Consider the following 20,959-nt stretch of genomic DNA (forward strand, 5'->3'; position numbering starts at 1 on the left):
AGACACCCCGACTACACTATGGCCTACCACTGCGTTTACTCTGAAAAGAGGGGGGAGCACGGAGGAGATCCCCGGGGAGAGGAAGTCGGGTCCCCCTCCCAGCGGCTGAGTCCTGGTAAGCCGCGTTGAGTCCCATTTGCCAAAATGGGACTCAGCCCAACTCAACACAATTCCATGCAACACAGGGCCCTAAAGGTTTCAGATGAGTGTTCAGACAATGCAGCGTAAGTTTCTGCGCAGTTACCTTGGATAATGCATCACAGAGCCGTAGTCGTACGCCAAGCCTTGATTGAATGTGTTGAACTTTTTAAAATTGGTGGCCATTCCTACAACGTAAAAGGAGAAAGTCAGTGTTTTTATTTTATATAAAGACAACAGGTCTGATTCTGCTTTCAGGGAATTGAACGACTTGGACGACACAGAATAAGTGTTGATTGTAACAAGTCTTCTCATATTTGTAGATTTTCCACTAACTGCATGTGAGTGCAATACTTTTTTATCTTGAATTAAACGCTGGTTTTACACTATATGAGTGTTTTTAGTTGCAGTAACTTGTCCTGAGAGCGGCATCCGTGTATCTGCTTGCTGAATCCATATCTCCCAACGCTGTCATCAGGGCTGCTTAAATCCGGATCCGGGAGACATCCGGATGGTTCTATCCGGATATCTCCCAATTACCTGTGCGGGGTGGGCGGTCAATCTTACCTGTCTGATGTCTTCTTCAGTCTGTCCCTTGGCGCCTCCCATGATGCGATCCAAGCGGCGGTCACGTGATTACAAACACTTCCTCCTTCTGGGTTGAAGGAGGAAGTGTTTGTAATCACGTGACGCACGTGGAGCGCATTGTGGGAGGCGCCGAGGGACAGACTGAAGAAGACATCAGACAGGTAAGATTGCCCGCCCACCCCGCACAGGTAATTGGGAGATATCCGGATTGCAACTATCCGGGTATCTCCCGGTTCTGGATTTAGCCAGCCCTAGCTGTTATTCCTGCCTCTGGATACATTGGCGGTTGCTAGGGTGGGTGCGGGAGCGCGCGGGGGGGGCGTCCCTGCCCTGGTGGAGGTTTTTTTTGCGACCGAGCGTGACACAGAGGAAAGGAGTTGGGAAATTGGTTGTGGCAGTTATACGCTATGAGATGTTGTTTGTTTTCTATCCTATACAATAAAATGCAAGTGTCCCTGCGTCATCAGCTGAATGGTTGGGTGCCCCTGGCTTTTTTGTACTGAGCATGTGGGCAGCCAGGGCAGTTAGGACACAGGGCCGGATCTGACAGTTTGCTGTGTGTGGTTCACAGAGGTTCTTATTGCATTGTGGGAAATTACAGCTTTTTCCAACTGCCAAGCAAGCAGCTCCCAGTGTGCCTATACTGCAGACAGCGGTGGGGAACGAGCAATCGGGGGGCGTATGTGCGCGCATTGCGGGGGTAGTGGCTGTGGCCTAGCGCCCTTTTTCTTTAACAGGCGGGTCTTTTTACTAGTTACATATAACGTGAGAGTCTGGATTCAGAGAGCGGCAGACAACAAGTGTCGACCTATCACAGTGTGAACCCAGCCATGAAGATTTCTAGATCTACAGACTGTGAGATAGTGTATCTCTCTTTATCTTGAGACTGTGTGCGATCTCAGTATCTATTGGTCTAATATATATTGCTTTACAAAGGCAGTTTGTGAGAACGCGAACCACGTGTGCAAGTTTTTTCATTTTAAAGTTTTTTAGGTGGACTTCCTAAGCGCATACTGATTTTATTTTTCATTCACAGTAGGATAATGTTGCGGCACCTGGCTGGATGTTCTGCGTGTTGATGATGACGTAGCCGTCGCGGTCGCTCCTGCTTTGCTCGTGGAAGAAGCCCAGGGCGTGGTTCAGCTCATGCTGGACGGAGCCGGAGGTCATACAACCGCTCACCAGTGATATCATCTGAGCTCCGTTCCCCATTCGACCAACGTAGGACCAACATCTATTGAGGAAAAAACTCTTTCATTGAATTGTATAAGATGTCCATGCGAGCGCATTCCCTCTAGATCAGAAGACCGCATGCGAAGAGGACAAGAATGATCCTTATCCTACATAAACCTGAGCAGTCTGAGGATTTATCAGACACAGGTGAGGAGGATGAAGACCTTTTCTAAAAACTCTAATATCTCAAAACTATGAAAGAATGATGATTTTTTTTCAGCACAAATGGGCACAAACCATACCGGTTTCATGTTGGGGGATGGTGACACCATCATCTGTAGAAAAATGAATTGCTATTATCTTTATTTGAGCTGATTGCTGTTGGGGGAGGGGGGACTTCATTAAGCTGAATTCTGTAGACAAGACGGCAGGGAGATACATATTGTGTGTACCAATGCTGTATTTACCCCTAGTAGTACCCCACATACAGTTGTGGACCACTAGCGTGAAAGATTGTAAAATTAAAATACACGTGTTCATCTGGTTACAAAAAGTCTTTTCCAGATTTAAATACACTATTATTTTTTCACATGTTACTCACTCACAGTAAGCAGTACAAATCTGACAGGTTTTGGACTAGTCCATTTCCTCATGGGGATTCTCAGCACTTACCTCCATCTAAAGAAGCTGGGAATGCCTATTCCCTTGCACACTATTCTGGCAGTTGGACTGAGCAACCACTGTTCAGTAAGTGCTTTTGAAAATAAAGAAAATCCAGAGAATCTCCCATGAGGGGATGGACTGGTCCATATCCTGTCAGGTCTGTCAGATTTTTACTACCTATTGTAAAGGGGCCCATACACGCTGAGATTGACACCCAATGTGGAAAACAGATGAATCCCTCCCTGATCTGAAGCTGATCATCAGAGAGGGATTAAATCCTCCATACACTGCACACAGATTTTCCAAAGATTTCATCATGAAATCTATTGGATATCTAATTGATACAGTGCAGTAGGCCTACAGTGCAGCGCAATGGGCTATCAATGTACCAGCACTTCCTCACTGCGTCTGATCCACCAAAAGCTTCCGTCAGGTCCGATCATAATTCCCATCGATTTTTGTAGCAAATTGATCAAAATTACAATCCATGTGGCTCATACAGCCGGCTTAAAGAGAATGTGAACTCAGAATGTGCTATCTGCTCTAAGAGATAAGGAAAAACCTCTCTTTGTTACAGCTGATACAAATCCTGCAATAAACCTGCAGTGTGTCTACTTCATGCTTTAAAGAGAGTCTGAAGCGAGAATAGATCTCGCTTCAGACCTCATAGCTAGCAGGGGCATGTGTGTCCCTGCTAAAACGCTGCTATCCCGCGGCTTAACGGGGGTCCCGGATCCCCCAAATCCCCTCCGTAATGCGGGGGAGCGTTTCCGCATTGGGGCAGGGCTAACCGCCGCAGCCCTGCCCCACGCGCGTCTGTCAGATGCGTATCTCCGCCTCTCCCCCGCCCATCTCAGTCTTCCTTCACTGAGAGGGGCGGGGGAGAGGCGGCGATGCACGTCTGATAGACGCGCTGGGAGGCAGGGCTGCAGCCGTTAGCCCTGCCTCCAGGAAGAGAAATTTAGCGACCAAGCCTGCGACCAACTTTTGTGGTTGTGGGTTGGGGGTGAAGGGACCCCCGTTAAGCCGCGGGATAGCGGCGTTTTAGCAGGGGCACACATGCCCCTGCTATATATGAGAGCTGAAGCGAGATTTAGTCTCGCTTCAGTGTCTCTTTAATCAAAGCAGACATAGGGTTAACATCCCGTGCTTTCAAATGAGCTTATCTGCCTTGGCAGTCATGTGACACAGGGGAGGGCCCACTCAGAGCCGTTTTGGGGGGCTGGAGGGGGTCGCAGCATGAGGAAAAGCCATGCTGCACATTGGGGGCCCTCACCTTGGGCTCTCCCCTCTGCGCTCCCCTCCAGCATCAATAAGCGTGTGTGCAGGTGGCGGGCAGCAGCAGATATACATACCTTCCTGCGTTCCAACACGGATGTCTCTCCCTCTAGTGTCTGATGCTACTTCCTGTTTATACAGCCCCCCCCCCTCCCCCTGCGGTTTCAGGGGCTGCAGCCCTTATTGTTACGCCCCGGGTTTGAAGACAGTCTTTCTCCAAAACCTACAAGCAGAGTAGAAGGAGAGGAGGCGGAGGGGGAACATACCCGGAGTCTGGAATGATCTGCAGATAGTCCTTCTCCTGGCTGTGAGGAACGAAGCGGATACAGGTGAGGGTTGCAAACTCCTGCATGGCTTTGTCAAACACCGACCTATCAGAATCACCTGCGGAGCGACAAGAGTCTGAAATCAGCCATCGCTTAGTAGAGACAATGCTAAACCCCCAATTCAAAAAAAAAGCCCCACCCACAACTGCAGCGCCCCCACTAAGCCAATGCCGTACAGTTCTAAACGCCTCTATAGAGTTGCTTCTACTCTCTCCCTGCCCCCCCCCCCTCAATCAGGCTCCCCACCCCCCTTAACCACCATCAGGCAAGCCTTTAAAGAGAACCTGTATCAAAAAATACATCCCCAGTGGGGTACTCACTCCCCAGGGTCCCAATGAGGCTTCCCCCTCCCCTGTAGCTGCAGGCAATCCAGCGCTGGCTCCCCCGGAGTGTCCCGGAATCCTCCCCTGACAAGCGCTGATGTATTTATCTTCCCTGGCTCCAGTGGGGGCGCTGTTGCTGCTTTCCGCACGGAGATATCTGATCTCCGTCGGGTCAACTTTACTAAGCAGGCGGGGGAGACTTGCAGGAGACTTGCGCCTGCGCAGTAGAGCTGCCTGACAGCGATCGGCTATTTCTGCCTATCTCCGAGGCAGAGAGCCGATACTGCGCCTGCGTTGGAGCCGGGAAGGTAAATATTTACATCCCCGCTGTTCAGGGAGCGTTATCTCTGCCGCCGTGGGACCGAGGAGGACGGGGGAAGCCTCAATAGGATCCGGAGGCTTCACCCACCCGAGGTGACTACCCCCCAGGGGAGGTTTTTCTCAATACAGGTTTTCTTTAAAGGGAACCTTAACTGAGAGGGATATGGATGTTTCCTTTTAAACTATACCAGTTGCCTGGCAGTCCTGCTGATCTCTCTGTCTGCAGTAGTGGCTGAATCACACACCTGAAGCATGCATGCAGCTAATCCAGTCTGACTTCAGTCAGAGCACCTGATCTGCTGTATGCTTGTTCTGGGGCTGTGGCTGTAAGTATTAGAGACACAGGATCAGCAGGAGAGTCAGGCAACTGGTATTATTTTAAAAGAAAAATCCATATCCTTCTCACTTTAGGTTCCCTTTAAAGCACACCTGCTCCTATTGGCCTCCCTTCCCCTATCAATGACCTGACCCCCACAGCTGAGCAACTATGCCTTGGCCCCTCCCTAGTGTGTCCCGACTCTTTAGATTGTAAGCCTTTGGGCAGAGTCCCCCCTACTCAATGTTGCACCTGCACCTAACCCATTAAATGATTAAAACAACCTGGACAACAAAATCTCCATTACAAGGACTTGATGAACCTAGCCTCGGACCTGAATGTTCCCCGGAGGTACGTGTATTCATGTATTTCATCTGTCACAATATTTATTGCCCAGCACTGCGTTATAAGTTGGTGGTTTATAAATAAAGTGAATAATAATAATACTTATTAACCTAACTGCTGGATAAACAGTTCAGTTTCCAAAAGCTTTGATTTTCCATTCCCAACTCCTGGCAGAGTATTTCACCCAGAGCCGGTCACCACACTCCCCCTGCAGCAGCCCTTGTGGGCGGAGTCACAATACTCACTATAGTCGGTGGAGAGGTCGTACGGCACGTTCACTAGTCCCGCCTGGTTCTTTGGCCATCTGCAGGAGTCTCCATCGCAGATTATGGCACTGCGTCCCGGTACCACGGCGATGTCGCCCTCACGCACCGGAACTGTAGCAACTGTGAACAAATCATGTATTTAGGATGATTTAGAGATGCTTGGGCCCCCAAATCTGCAGGAAGTCACGCAAAATTCCCTTTGCATGGAAGCTAAAATTATTATTATCATCAAGCAATGCAGGAGAGGAGAGGCCGACGTAGAAAGGCGTGGCCTAAACAGATAATTTAACTAGTGACCTCAGGCAGTATATCTACGTCATGCAGGACTTCATCTGAAGTCTGAGGGACGTAGATATTAGTCTATCGCCGCAAATGCCACTCTTGTCGGATCCCGTGTGCCGTTCTCATCGCCATCGGTTAGCGTACAGATCAATGAACAGGAATACAGTTCCCATTCAGTGTTCTAAGTCCCCGATATCAAAGAAAACCAGCATCAATAAGAGGCCGGCATTCAGTAGACAAAAATAAAAGTTAGCATATACTCGTTAAGGAAGGACATCTAGTGTCCAAAAAGTAAAATTACACCTTCCCAATAAAGAAAAATACATATAATATACATTAATCAACGCCTTGCCTTCCCTCTCATTGCTACCAAAATAAAAAAATTAATTTAAAAGAAAAGTGACATTTAAAAAAAAAACAAAAACACATAAATAGTTAACTTGGGGTCTAAACTTTTTTTAACGTGTGTCAAAAGTGTATATTTTTTTTTTTTTTTTTTTTTTTTGCAAATAAGGGCTTGTAATTAGTGGCGGATGCAAAACTAAAAAAATACACTTATTTTCAAATACAATATTGTTGCCATATATTGTGATATGGACATCATTTACACGGTGTAACAACTGGGAGAAATGGACAAATAAGATACGATGGGGTTTTATTACGGTAGTATATATTACTTTAAAACTAGAAAGCCTGAAAAATGAGATTTTTTTTTCTTATTTTTTTCATTAAAATGCATTCAGAATAAAATAATTCTTAGCAAAACATACCACTCAAACAAAGCCTAATTGGTGGTAAAAAAAAAAAAGATATTGATTGTTTCATTGTGATAAGTAGTGATAAAGTTATTGGTGAATAAATGGAAGGAGCGCTGAAAGGTGAAAATTGCTCTGGTCCTTAAGGGGAAAAACCCTTTAGTGGTGAAATAGTTAATAATGGAGGCGTGGTGGTAAATATCATGTTACGCCTGAGAGGCACAACACACATAACTGGCACCCCCTAAGCTGGTTTGCCCCGTCTCTGCCCTGCCCTCTGTGTTCATGTCTATGGGTACACCCACATTATGGGCTCGATTCACCAAGCGGTGCAAAGTGTTAGCACCGTGGTGAAAAGGCCCTTATCACGCCTAAACTCAGTTTAGGCATGATAAGAAGGGCTTCGCGCGAAGTTACCGCGCGTTCGCGCGTAGGCGCGTAAGTGCGCGCGCAGCACCCGACGCTTCGCGCGAAGCTCCCATTAAACCCTATGGGACTTTGCGCGCGCTCTCACGCGCGTACGCGCGAACGCGCGAACGCGCGTTCGCGCGGTAACTTTGCGCGAAGAGCAGGAAAAAGCGGTGATAACTCAGTGGTGAAAAGGTCATCACGCCTAAAGTCCTTTAGGCGTGATAACTGAGTTATCACCGCTTGGTGAATCGAGGCCAATGTATCACCTCTTTGCTCCGCCCCTCATCATCATCTTAGGTCTTCCAATATAAATGTAGCACATTGCCATTTTCACTGCAAACACCCCACATCTTATACCGTTTCTATAGCAACGTTTCATAATATGCTTTAATATCACTGTCATATATTTTTTGTATGTAATTTGTCTTAAATACATATGTATTGTATTTGTGCTTGAGTACTGAACACCTGGGGCTCGATTTACAAAGCTAAAGTTAAAGACTTTAGGCGTGATAACCATTTTTATCATGCCTAAACTCAGTTTAGGCATGATAAGTTTAGGCATGATAAGTTTAGGCATGATAAGTTTAGATAAGTTTAGATCGCGCGCAAAGTCCCGCACGCAAAGCAGCACCATTAAACTCTATGCGAAGTGCACCAGACTTTGCTAGCGCAAAACTTTTGATCAGCTGTGCACTGCGGTGCTAACGCAGTTGGTGCTTAAACTTATCATGCCTAAACTTATCACACCTAAACTTATCATGCCTAAACTTATCACACCTAAACTTATCACACCTAAACTTATCACGCCTAAACTTATCACACCTAAACTTATCACGCCTAAACTTATCACACCTAAACTTATCATGCCTAAACTGAGTTTAGGCGTGATAAAGGGCTTTTCACCAGCGTGCTAACTGCTAGCACCGCTTTGTGAATCAGGCCCCTCGTATTAAATGCTTTTAGGCACTATAATCGGCCTGAGGAAGCAGGCATTCATGCACAAAATGCATTGCCAGTGCATGATAAATCTCATTGTTATATGAATTTGTCTTCGTTGAGGTAAGCCATCATATTTCCTTCCTCTTTTTTGTTTTTAAAGTATTTTTATCAACCCCTCAGGCACCTCTTTCCCTGTTCTGCTTGTTCACACTTCGTAGGAGGGATGCACATTGTCCTTTCGAGGCTCTGCCACCATTAGGACCATTGGTTCTTTCACACATTCTGTACACTCTGGTCACCCCAGTGGAGTGGAGTCGGGTTTATACATCTCCGCCTGCTTATAGTCATTGGTTGCTCCGCTTGCAACCCCCTTTGTGAGTACCAACCTTCTTCGTTTTAGATGACTCTCCTTTGTGGGACTTATTGGGGGAAGCAGGAAATATGGGCGCATGAGGCAAGTGGGCAAAAAGGGCGCTGCCATTCACTCCCATAATAAATATCGATTGATGGGCGCCGAACAGGGAAAAAGGGGCGCACAGAGATTATTAACGTTTTCAAACTGCGATTAGGCACCACCAGGGAAGATTTAGGGTTAGGCACCACCAGGGGAGATTTAGGGTTAGGCACCACCAGGGGGGGATTTAGGGTTAGGCACCACCAGGGAAGATTTAGGGTTAGGCACCACCAGGGAAGATTTAGGGTTAGGCACCACCAGGGGAGATTTAGGGTTAGGCACCACCAGGGGGGATTTAGGGTTAGGCACCACCAGGGAAGATTTAGGGTTAGGCACCACCAGGGAAGATTTAGGGTTAGGCACCACCAGGGGAGATTTAGGGTTAGGCACCACCAGGGGGGATTTAGGGTTAGGCACTACCAGGGGGGATTTAGGGTTAGGCACCACCGGGGGGGGGAGGGTTAGGGTTAGGCACCACTGGGGGGTGGTTAGGGTTAGGCACCAACAGGGGGGATTTAGGGTTAGGCACAACTAGGGGGGTCTTAGGGTTAGGCACAACTAGGGGGGGTCTTAGGATTAGGCACCACCAGGGGGGTCTTAGGATTAGGCACCACCAGGGGGGGTCTTAGGGTTAGGCACAACTAGGGGGGTCTTAGGATTAGGCACCACCAGGGGGTTTTAGGATTAGGCACCACCAGGGGGGTCTTAGGGTTAGGCACAACTGGGGGGGGGGGTCTTAGGGTTAGGGATAGTTAGAGGGAGGGTTCTGTGTGAGAGAAGGCCAGGGTTAGGTTTAGTTGTAGTAAAATGTTAGTAATATTTACTAATGTTTTTTTACAGTTATTACGAACGTATTTTTTTTTCATTGTTATTAACAATATGTTCAGATTTCATTACATGAAGAAACGATAAATGAAGGATATACACAATATTATACAATTATAATGATTATACATACTGTATATTATTGTTTTTTAACAAACGTAATTATAAGTTTCACTTTCGAAACAGGGAAGATTATCGTATTCACAATTTGCGATTTCATACACATTATTAAAGGTTTTTTAACTTGTAAAACATTATTGTAAACGAAATACAACACAATATTTTTATAAACGATATTACCGATTATCGTTTACACCCGGCGCCCTTTTCTCCTGACGCCTTTTTTGCATACACGCCTTATCGGGGCTCCCATTGTCTCTGTGTGAGAATCTGCTCAGCTGCCTGTGCAGACAGGCAGCGTTTTGATCACTGTTCACGTCTGCATTCTGCGGGTCTCTTTAAGAGAGACATTTTGTCAGTTCTGCAGCTTGCTCCTGAGGAATTTGCATACATTCGTTATGCAAATCCCCTACCTGCCTCCTGTGATGACTGGCAATATAAAGGTTGGGATTACCCATAGTCCTTTGCTGGTCATTCCTTCAGGGTTTGTAGTTTACACTCCTTGTGAGTGTCAGCCATGCTACTTCTCGTTGAAGATTAGTTTAGAGTAATTCGTGGGACTGCGCTAGGCAGATTCCCTAGTTTAGTTAGGATTGTATTATTTGTATTGCCTGTTCTGTCTGTCTGTGGGGTGCTAACCAGAGCAGCGGTTGCTACTGGTAGGCCCTTCTGTTCTGTCTCCTGGGATCGCGCTAGCCACTTTTCGCTAGCGCTGTGGATCCTTCTGTTCTGTCTCCTGGGATCGCGCTAGCCACTTTTCGCTAGCGCTGTGGATCCTTCTGTTCTGCTACTCTGTCTTCCTGTATCGCACTAACCGGTAACCGCTAGCGGTAGCGGCTGTGGATCTTTCTGATCTGTGTTTCTGCTTGGATCACACTTGCTCTGACGGAAGAGCGGTGGATCCTTTCTGCCCAGTTCCTGTTTCACGTGTGTCTGTCTTGTCTGATTCGAACGCTTGCTGTAGGCTCGGTGAGGTAACCGTTAAGCAAGCGCTCGCGTTCTCTGTTTCGTGTTTGTCTGTCTTTGGTTAGTTAGGCGTGCTTGTCTCTGTTGTGCGTAACACGCGGAGACCGCGCACGAACGCGAGCACTGTTGCGAATGAGTGCGGTGTTCGCGTTCAGCTAGCATTTGTTATTTTCTTTATCTTTCTCTTTGTATGATTTGCTGTGCCTTTGCTACCCTTGTGCTCTGTCCTGCTCAGTCTTGTGTCGCTGTTGGCAATCGCCATTCTTGCGATTGCGTTTCCTACTTCGTTTCCGCCGTTGTGTGTTCGCCGTCGCTGGGTGGCGACTAGTTTGGTGGGCACACATTGGTTCTGTCCTTTTGCTCTGTTCCCTGTGGGCTATCCAGCCCTGCCTGATTGTACCTTGTCCCGGATCTGTACAATTCCCATTTGGCATCTGTGGCTGTGCAGCGGCTGTGTTCGCCTGCACTCCACAGCGCCATCTGCCGGTGGGAATTGCCCTCTGCGGGTGCATAGCACCTAGCCTGGGTGTCTGCAATAATACGCTTGTGGAGGAAATCCGCCGCGTCAGCGCACGTCTGGTGCCCTGACCACGGAGACGATTCCACAATCGTTACAGAATGACCAGCCCAACCAAAATTCCCAGGGCAGAGGGAACCTTTGATTTGCTTCAGATATCATTACCTGAGACAAAAGCGTATGTGGATCCTATTATAGGTAGGATCGCACACTATATTAAGGCAGTTAAAAAATCTGTTCTCGTTCCTGATCCCCACCCATATGGAGATTATCTAGACACCGGGTTGTTTGAACCACCATTTGCCTCATGGGAGATTGGGGCCTTGTTGGAAGAGTTTGATTTCGATTGGAAAGCCTTTTGCGATTTTTATATCGCAAAGAGCGCGGATGACCTGAATGATTGTCTCGACTCTATGCACCTTTTGATCGATTCTGATGAATGTGATGAGTGTGATGTGGATCTGGTGATTTATGTGTGGCAGACTATTTTGGACGAATTGCACACACACCAACCAATTATTTCCAATAAAGAGACACCATTGTCACATGATTTTTCCTGTCTTTCTGGGGTAAAGCAAGTGAGTTTGGACACTGTGCGACCTGAAATGAATGGGTGTGCCTCGTTTGTGGACACCTGTGTGAATTCTGATGAAGTTTCTTCTGTTTGTTTGGAGGTTGAATCTGTGCGATCTGATGCCTGTTTCTCAGATGTTCCTGCCGATTGTGATCGGCGTGAGTGTGTCAGTTTTGTCAATGATATGTGGGATCCCTTGTCTTGTAAAAACAGATTTTTTTCTCCCAGTACTACTTTAAGATCCTCCATCTATGATCTTGCTATGGGGAAAATTCCCAAACTATGCAGTTTCAAGAGTAAGGGTAATGTGATTAATAAAGTTTCTCATGTTGTTGTCACAACTCCTTCTTCTAATATTGTTCAGTATGTATGCTCAGACCTAGTCAGGTGTGAATGGGAGCCCCCGTTCCAGAAAAAGCAGCTCGAATCGCTGGTGTACGAATTGGAGATCTCTGAATCCCGGTCTTCGAAATGTCCACTTTCACAATCGACTGCGATCTTGGATTCGCAAATTTCGCGTTCTGACTCCTCGGATTCGACATTGTTAGCCGAGTCCAAGAGTGAGACAGCGCCTTGGGTTTGCGAACATGATACTGAAGCACCTTTGCTCTGTCCAGAGAAGATGTCTCTGAGCCTGCCCTGCATCATGAATAAAGAAATTATGTCCACTCGCATTGACATTTGCGAGTCTGATTCTGAAGAAAGTATTGACTCTCCACCCTGTACTCTGGATGAGTCAATATTGCCTTGTACAATATCTCCTGCAGTGTCCCTAGAGGCTCGTCTAGGTATTGCTGCTATTTTCACCTGTTTTTCTGCAGTTTTGGAATTGCAAGCTAGTTTGACTGCTACGCACAGGGGCGTAGCAATAGGGGTTGCAGAGGTAGCGACCGCATCGGGGCCCTTGGGCCAGAGGGGCCCCGAAGAGCCCTCCGTCAACTACAGTATTAGCTCTCTATTGGTCCTGTGCTCATAATAATCACTTCTATAGATACTTTGAATAGTGGTAATCATTAACATACTGTTCACCATCCCCTTCTTGCACCTCTGACACTGTAGTTGCCCTTGGCAGGTTTTGGTGCGCAGTATCAATTGTTACGTATAGAGTGCTTGGGGGGCCCCATGTAAAACTTGCATCGGGGCCCACTGCTCCTTAGCTACGCCACTGGCTACGCAGAATTCTGGGTGCAGTGAGATTAAAGTTAGGGAGTCAGTGTGTGGTCCAGTGAATATGCCTGTACATTCCCCTCATGATTATGAAATTCAATCTCAGTTTATGGTGGAACCTTCCTTGGGACATCTGCCCTGTCCACAAGATAAAGTTCCAGTTTTGCCCTGTAACATGGATAGTTCAGAATCCTTCCTAGAAAACTTGAAAAATGATGTTCCTGAGGTTTTGTTCGATGTTCTGGAGGTCTCTGAGTTCCTCCCAAAGGGTGCAGAACTTGTAGGAGATGTCTCCTGCCCCCCAAGTCCTTCTGAGGTGTTACCCTCTTCCGTAGGCATTGTTGCCTTGCTGGCTACCTTTTCAGCTCTGATGGAGCTTCACTCATATGTAGTCAATGATGATATTATTGTCACAGAAATTTCTGAATTTGTATCCGAGTCTTCTTTTGAAAGTCCAGTGCCTGTGACCTCCACTCATGATGATTCTCTGCCCGGTACTGGTTTTGGTCTTGTCGTGCCGGACTCTGAGGTTGGCAGTTCCCCAACATGTCCTGAGGTTTCTCCTGTGCTGGTGTACCCCAGTGTGCTCTGTGACCCAGAAAGCCCAAGTGTGCCTCGGTTACCAGCGTACTCAGATGCTTCCTCGGTGGAGACATGCTCTGATATGGCCTGCCTGCTTGCATGCCCAGAAGTGGTCCCTGAAAGTCTTGATCTTGGTGGGTGTCCTCGTAATTCTGAACCCGGAATTGTCATTGGTTCCATGGGGGTTCTTGGTAATTCTCCATGTGAGCCTGGTGATTGTTCTGCCCTCTTGGGATCTCTGTGGAGCTTCAAAAGGTTCTGGGAGATTCCGGGAGAAATTTTGCTTGGTACCCTGGATAAGATCAACGGTGGCTTTTGTGTTGTAAGGGACACTTCGAACAGGTATTGTGGCAGGTTTGGTATTTTCGGACGCTCCTTGGAAGGTGGTGGGTATTGTCTGGAGGGTGTCGATGGCTTCTTCTCAGGTGTTCACAGTCCTGATGGGTGTTATACCGAGACTGGTAGTACTGATGGGCATGTTTCGGTGGCTTCTGTTTCCGATGAGGTCGGTTTCGGGTGGACTGACTCTGGAATTGGACCTTGTCGGGCTACCCCGACCTTCATGAGTCTTCTGTTAGAGTGGTTTGGAGATATCAGTTTTGAGGGTCGTCTGGAATCCGACCCTAGAAGGGGGGGTACTGTGAGAATCTGCTCAGCTGCCTGTGCAGACAGGCAGCGTTTTGATCACTGTTCACGTCTGCATTCTGCGGGTCTCTTTAAGAGAGACATTTTGTCAGTTCTGCAGCTTGCTCCTGAGGAATTTGCATACATTCGTTATGCAAATCCCCTACCTGCCTCCTGTGATGACTGGCAATATAAAGGTTGGGTTTACCCATAGTCCTTTGCTGGTCATTCCTTCAGGGTTTGTAGTTTACACTCCTTGTGAGTGTCAGCCATGCTACTTCTCGTTGAAAATTAGTTTAGAGTAATTCGTGGGACTGCGCTAGGCAGATTCCCTAGTTTAGTTAGGATTGTATTATTTGTATTGCCTGTTCTGTCTGTCTGTGGGGTGCTAACCAGAGCAGCGGTTGCTACTGGTAGGCCCTTCTGTTCTGTCTCCTGGGATCGCGCTAGCCACTTTTCGCTAGCGCTGTGGATCCTTCTGTTCTGTCTCCTGGGATCGCGCTAGCCACTTTTCGCTAGCGCTGTGGATCCTTCTGTTCTGTCTCCTGGGATCGCGCTAGCCACTTTTCGCTAGCGCTGTGGATCCTTCTGTTCTGCTACTCTGTCTTCCTGTATCGCACTAACCGCTAGCGGTAGCGGCTGTGGATCTTTCTGATCTGTGTTTCTGCTTGGATCACACTTGCTCTGACGGAAGAGCGGTGGATCCTTTCTGCCCAGTTCCTGTTTCACGTGTGTCTGTCTTGTCTGATTCGAACGCTTGCTGTAGGCTCGGTGAGGTAACCGTTAAGCAAGCGCTCGCGTTCTCTGTTTCGTGTTTGTCTGTCTTTGGTTAGTTAGGCGTGCTTGTCTCTGTTGTGCGTAACACGCGGAGACCGCGCACGGACGCGTGCACTGTTGCGAATGAGTGCGGTGTTCGCGTTCAGCTAGCGTTTATTATTCTCTTTATCTTTCTCTTTGTATGAGTTGCTGTGCCTTTGCTACCCTTGTGCTCTGTCCTGCTCAGTCTTGTGTCGCTATTGGCAATCGCCATTCTTGCGATTGCGTTTCCTACTTCGTTTCCGCCGTTGTGTGTTCGCCGTCGCTGGGTGGCGATTAATTTGGTGGGCACACATTGGTTCTGTCCCTTTTCTCTGTTCCCTGTGGGCTATCCAGCCCTGCCTGATTGTACCTTGTCCTGGATCTGTACAATTCCCATTTGGCATCTGTGGCTGTGCAGCGGCTGTGTTCGCCTGCACTCCACAGCGCCATCTGCCGGTGGGAATTGCCCTCTGCGGGTGCATAGCACCTAGCCTGGGTGTCTGCAATAATACGCTTGTGGAGGAAATCCGCCGCGTCAGCGCACGTCTGGTGCGCTGACCACGGAGACGATTCCACAATCGTTACACTCTGCTTTTTACTTTCAGGGAGTCCAGCCATCCTCCATACCTATAATGAGATCAGTGTGATCAGGTGATGAATGTGTAAGGACCTGATTGGCTGATCGTGATCATGTGGTGCTTCTGTATGCTGTGCAGGAAGTAATCACAGCCAATCACAGGCCTAGGAATCTATCACCTGATCAAACCAGTCACATGTTTCTCCACAGGTTCAGGTGCACACGAGTTACTTTACTTACAGGTCCACTTGGGTTGTATCTCTCAGCACACAGCCATTGTTGTTTCTGTTACATTAAAAGAGAACTCCGGAATACCTCAAATGATGGTTAGAAAAAATCCAAAAGGTCAAGGTCACACAATTCTGTTTTTGTTGCTTTGACAAATGGACCTCACGGGGCCCCGAAACAAATCGTTGGTGTATGGAACGGAACTGTGTCACTATACTGGAAAAAAAACCTTGAACTTGGTTTTGGATTTTTTCTATATTGGATACTGGCTCCAGCACCTCCATGTTGGTTTGCAATTCCTTATTGACTTGTCAAATGATGGTTAGGTACAGAATATGGGGGGTCAGAGTAAGGCCGAGATTGGGGTTCAGGCTTAAAGACAAAGCAGTGCAGGGGGACATGTTATAACTGCTGACTTCTGCTGGTATTCTGGCTCAGCGCTGTTCAGTGTACTCCTCTGACTGACAGAGAACTCAGGTCCTCCCTGTCCTCTTTACAACTCTTTACTCCTCATCACTGTTCGATTCGCCAGAACTTTCGCGAACCGCAATAGACTTCAATGGGGAGGCGAACTTTGAAAACTAGAAACATTTATGCTGGCTAGAAAAGTTATGGAAAAGATGTTTCAAGGGGTCTAACACCTGGAGGGGGGCATGGCGGAGTGGGATAGACGCCAAAAGTCCCGGGGAAAAATCCGGATTGGACGCAAAGCAGCATTTTAAGGGCAGAAATCACATTGAATGCTAAATTGCAGGACTAAAGTGCTTTAAAACATCTTGCATGCGTATACATCAATCAGGTAGTGTAATTAGAGTACTGCTTCACACTGACACACCAAACTCACTGTGTAACGCACCGCAAACAGCTGTTTGTGTAGTGACGGCCGTGCTGGACTGGTGCGCACAGTGGCCAGAGTGTAGGCCGTGGCGTTTTTCAAGCCCATATGGTCGCCGGGCTGTGGTAGCTCAATGACAGAACAACAGTGACTGTCCAGCTGATCAAATTTGGTCTGACCACAATGAGGCAATGACCTTATTATCTTTGGTCTGCCCTCCCCCCCCCCCAGTCCCCCCGAGACACTCATATAGCCGGCGGTCATTGCTTCATTGTGATACTCAAGCCCCTTCACCGTGGCAAGGTAATGATCACGAAGGGGAATTGGCACATGTACATGCCTTTTGTTTTGTTGTTGCGGCTGCAGAGCAGCCAGAAAAATTAGGCAGGCATGTACACTCACCAGAAAAATTATTATATCGGACGCTGCCAGCAGCAACCTTAAAATTTCAGGAATCCACCTGGAGTCCTGGACCCTGTTGGTGGTGACGGAGAAGGCAGTCAAGCGGCCTGCGAGCAGAGGTGGTGTGTGGGGAGCGACTTAGTCTTCGGGCAGGTAGTCACACGGCGTGCAGGCAAAGATGCTGTGTGTGAGGACTAACTTAGTCTTCGGGCAAGCCTAAGCGTGCTTTGCAGACCAGGCATCCGCGGTCAGCTGGACCCTTGACCCAATGCTGTGTGCCAGAGAAGTCACCACTTGCCTTTCAACATCACAGTACAGTTTAGGTATCGCCTTTTTTTAGAAAAAATTGCGGCCTGGTATCTTACACTGCGGTGTGTGGCTTTGCTTTTGTGTGCTGCTTTTCCTCAGGTGATCATCCCATTGCAGTTTGTGCTTTGTAATCATGTGCCTTCGTAAGGTAGTGGTCCCTATGCGGATCTTGGTCTTTCCACGGCTCAATTTTCGGTGGCAGAGAGTGCAGATGGCATTGCTCTCATCTGAGGCAGACACACAAACAAATTTCCACACCGCTGAGCCCTGGGGTGATGGCACTTTGGTGTTGGCGGCCGACTGAGTGTTAAGTGGGGTGCCAGAATCAGGGCAGGAGGAGGAAGATATGTCACGCTTCTGTGTGGAAGCTGAAGAAGATGAGGTGTTCTGTGTTAAATAGTCAACTACGTCCTGACAATATTGGGGGTTGATGGCACGTGCCTTCTTCTGAACACTGTACTTTGGTCGAGGGCCGCACGAAATCACGACAGCGCGACCTCGAACAGACCTGCCAGGTGGCCTGTCTCTGCCTTTTGTTTTGTCCATATTGGGGGGGATGAAGTGAAAGGTATGCACTGACTTGACAAATACAATGTGCAGTCACACAGGTGCAATTAACAGGTATGCACAGAGTGGTATATCACACATGCACTCACGTAGGTAGGTGGGTGTACTGAACACAATAGGTAGGTATACGCAGTACTGGGTATTACAATGTGCACCTGTCACACACACAGGTAGTCACTGAATGTGCTGAATGTGCTGAGCCTGGCAGTGGCACACACACAGTATGAATTAGCAAGGCTGTCTATGCAACACAAGTGTCAGTGGGACACACACAAAAAAAAAATAGATCACAAGAACAAGATTAGCTCTCAAAAGATCTGTTGAGGGGTGCTATTTTAGCAATAAGAATCAGCCAGGAGCAAGCTAACAAGCCTACAAGAGCCTAACTAAGCTTTCCCTATAAGAGTCTGCAGCAGCTTTCCCTTCTCTAATTACTGCAGGCACACGAGTGAGTATAATGGCCGGCGGTGCCTGCCTTTTATAAGGGGGAGTGGCTCCAGGAGGGAGTGTAGCCTGATTGGCTACAATGTGCCTGCTGACTGTGATGTAGAGGGTCAAAGTTGACCCTCATGATGCACTATGGGGACGAATCAAACTTCCGGTAAAGTTTGCGGTTCTCCGCGATCGCGAACCCCGGAAGTTCGCTGGGAACCGTTCGCCGGTGAACCATTCGGGCCATCTCTATTCATCACTGCCCTTCCCTCCTCATCACTGCTCTTCCCTCCTTATCACTCCTCATCACTTCCCTTCCCTCCTCATCACTGCCCTTCCCTCCTTATCACTCCTCATCACTGCCCTTCCCTCCTCATCACTGCCCTTCCCTCCTCATCACTGCTCTTCCCTCTTTAACACTCCTCATCACTTCCCTTCCCTCCTCATCACTGCCCCTCCCTTCTTATCACTCCTCATCACTGTTCATCACTGCCCTTCTCTCCTCATCACTGCTCTTCCCTCCTTATCACTCCTTATCACTGCTCTTCCCTTCTTATCACTCCTCATCACTTCCCTTTCCTCCTCATCACTGCCCCTCCCTTCTTATCACTCCTCATCACTGTTCATCACTGCCCTTCCCTCCTCATCACTGCTCTTCCCTCCTTATCACTCCTTATCACTGCTCTTCCCTTCTTATCACTCCTCATCACTTCCCTTCCCTCCTCATCACTGCCCCTCCCTTCTTATCACTCCTCATCACTGTTCGTCACTGCCCTTCCCTCCTCATCACTGCCCTTCCCTCCTCATCACTGCTTTTGCTTTCTTATCAATCCTCATCACTGTTCATCACTGCCCCTCCCTCCTTATCACTGCCCTTCCCTTCTTATCACTCCTCATCACTGTTCATCACTGCCCTTCCCTCTTCGTCACTGCTCTTCCCTACTTATCACTCCTCATCACTGCCCCTCCCTCCTTATCACTCCTCATCACTGCCCCTCCCTCCTTATCACTCCTCATCACTGCTCTTCCCTCCTTATCACTCCTCATCACTGCTCTTCCCTCCTTATCACTCCTCATCACTGCCCCTCCCTCCTTATCACTCCTCATCACTGCTCTTCCCTCCTTATCACTCCTCATCACTGCCCCTCCCTCCTTATCACTCCTCATCACTGCTCTTCCCTCCTTATCACTGCTCTTCCCTCCTTATCACTCCTCATCACTGCCCCTCCCTCCTTATCACTCCTCATCACTGCTCTTCCCTCCTTATCACTCCTTATCACTGCTCTTCCCTTCTTATCACTCCTCACCACTGTTCATCACTGCCCTTCCCTCCTCATCACTGCTCTTCTCTCCTCATCACTGCTCCTCCCTCCTCCTCACTCCTCACTGCTCTTCCCTCCTCTCCCCTCCTCTAGACTTTGCTGCTCTTCTCCTGCTCATCACCCCAGTGAAGTTACTGGGTGAGAATCGTCGCCATGTTTACCTTTGTTGCTTTCGGTGATGAGATTGAAAAAATGAGGCTGTTCTTCCTGTGGAGTTTGTTGCACATTCTTTTCAGCTACAAGAGAGAAAAATACAAAACTAAGACTTGTTACAGTGACTGTAGGGATTTTACTAAAACACATTCAAATATATATCACACACACACACACACACACACACACACACACACACACACACACACACACACGTACACACACACACACACACGTACACACACACACACACACACTGTGTACACACACACACACACACACTGTATACACACACACACACACACACACACTATGCACACACACACACACACACACACTGTATACACACACACACTTACACACACACACACACACACACACACACGTACACACACACGTGTACACACACACACACACACGTACACACACACGTACACACACACACACACTGTACACGTACACACACACACTGCACACACACACACACACACTGTACACACACACACACACACACACACTACACACACACACGCACACACACACACACACACTATACACACACACACACACACTATACACACACACACACGTACACACACACACACTATACACACACACGCACACACACACACACACTATACACACACACACACGCACACACACACACACGCACACACACACACACACACTATACACACACACACACACACACACACTATACACACACTATACACACACACACACACACACACACACACACTATACACACACACGCACACACACACACTATACACACACACACACACACACACACACACACACACACACACACACACACACACACACACACACACACACACACTGTATATACACAGTGATTGGCTACAATGTGCCTGCTGACTGTGATGTAGAGGGTCAAAGCTGACCCTCATGATGCACTATGGGGACGAATCAAACTTCCGGTAAAGTTTGCGGTTCTCCGCGATCGCGAACCCCGGAAGTTCGCTGGGAACCGTTCGCCGGTGAACCATTCGGGCCATCTCTATTCATCACTGCCCTTCCCTCCTCATCACTGCCCTTCCCTCCTTATCACTCCACATCACTTCCCTTCCCTCCTCATCACTGCCCTTCCCTCCTTATCACTCCTCATCACTGCCCTTCCCTCCTCATCACTGCTCTTCCCTCCTTATCACTCCTCATCACTGCCCTTCCCTCCTCATCACTGCCCCTCCCTTCTTATCACTCCTCATCACTGTTCATCACTGCCCTTCCCTCCTCATCACTGCTCTTCCCTCCTTATCACTCCTTATCACTGCTCTTCCCTTCTTATCACTCCTCATCACTGCCCTTCCCTCCTCATCACTGCCCTTCCCTCCTTAT

At 48.1% G+C, this 20,959-nt stretch overlaps 1 protein-coding gene across 1 annotated transcript in view; it reads right to left on the reverse strand.

The window, feature by feature from the left end:
- The window catches only part of LOC137537979 (embryonic protein UVS.2-like), a 55,141-nt gene that overhangs the window by 31,861 nt on the left and 2,321 nt on the right, over nucleotides 1–20,959 (reverse strand). The window contains exons 3-7 of the mRNA XM_068259899.1: nucleotides 19,588–19,662; nucleotides 5,717–5,857; nucleotides 4,107–4,224; nucleotides 1,782–1,960; nucleotides 245–326 (exon numbers count right to left, since the gene is read on the reverse strand). Coding sequence (XP_068116000.1) covers nucleotides 245–326; nucleotides 1,782–1,960; nucleotides 4,107–4,224; nucleotides 5,717–5,857; nucleotides 19,588–19,662 — 595 coding nt within the window. The remainder of the gene's footprint in view (nucleotides 1–244; nucleotides 327–1,781; nucleotides 1,961–4,106; nucleotides 4,225–5,716; nucleotides 5,858–19,587; nucleotides 19,663–20,959) is intronic.

Source organism: Hyperolius riggenbachi, chromosome 11, assembly GCF_040937935.1.
Source record: "Hyperolius riggenbachi isolate aHypRig1 chromosome 11, aHypRig1.pri, whole genome shotgun sequence".
NCBI lineage: Eukaryota > Metazoa > Chordata > Amphibia > Anura > Hyperoliidae > Hyperolius > Hyperolius riggenbachi.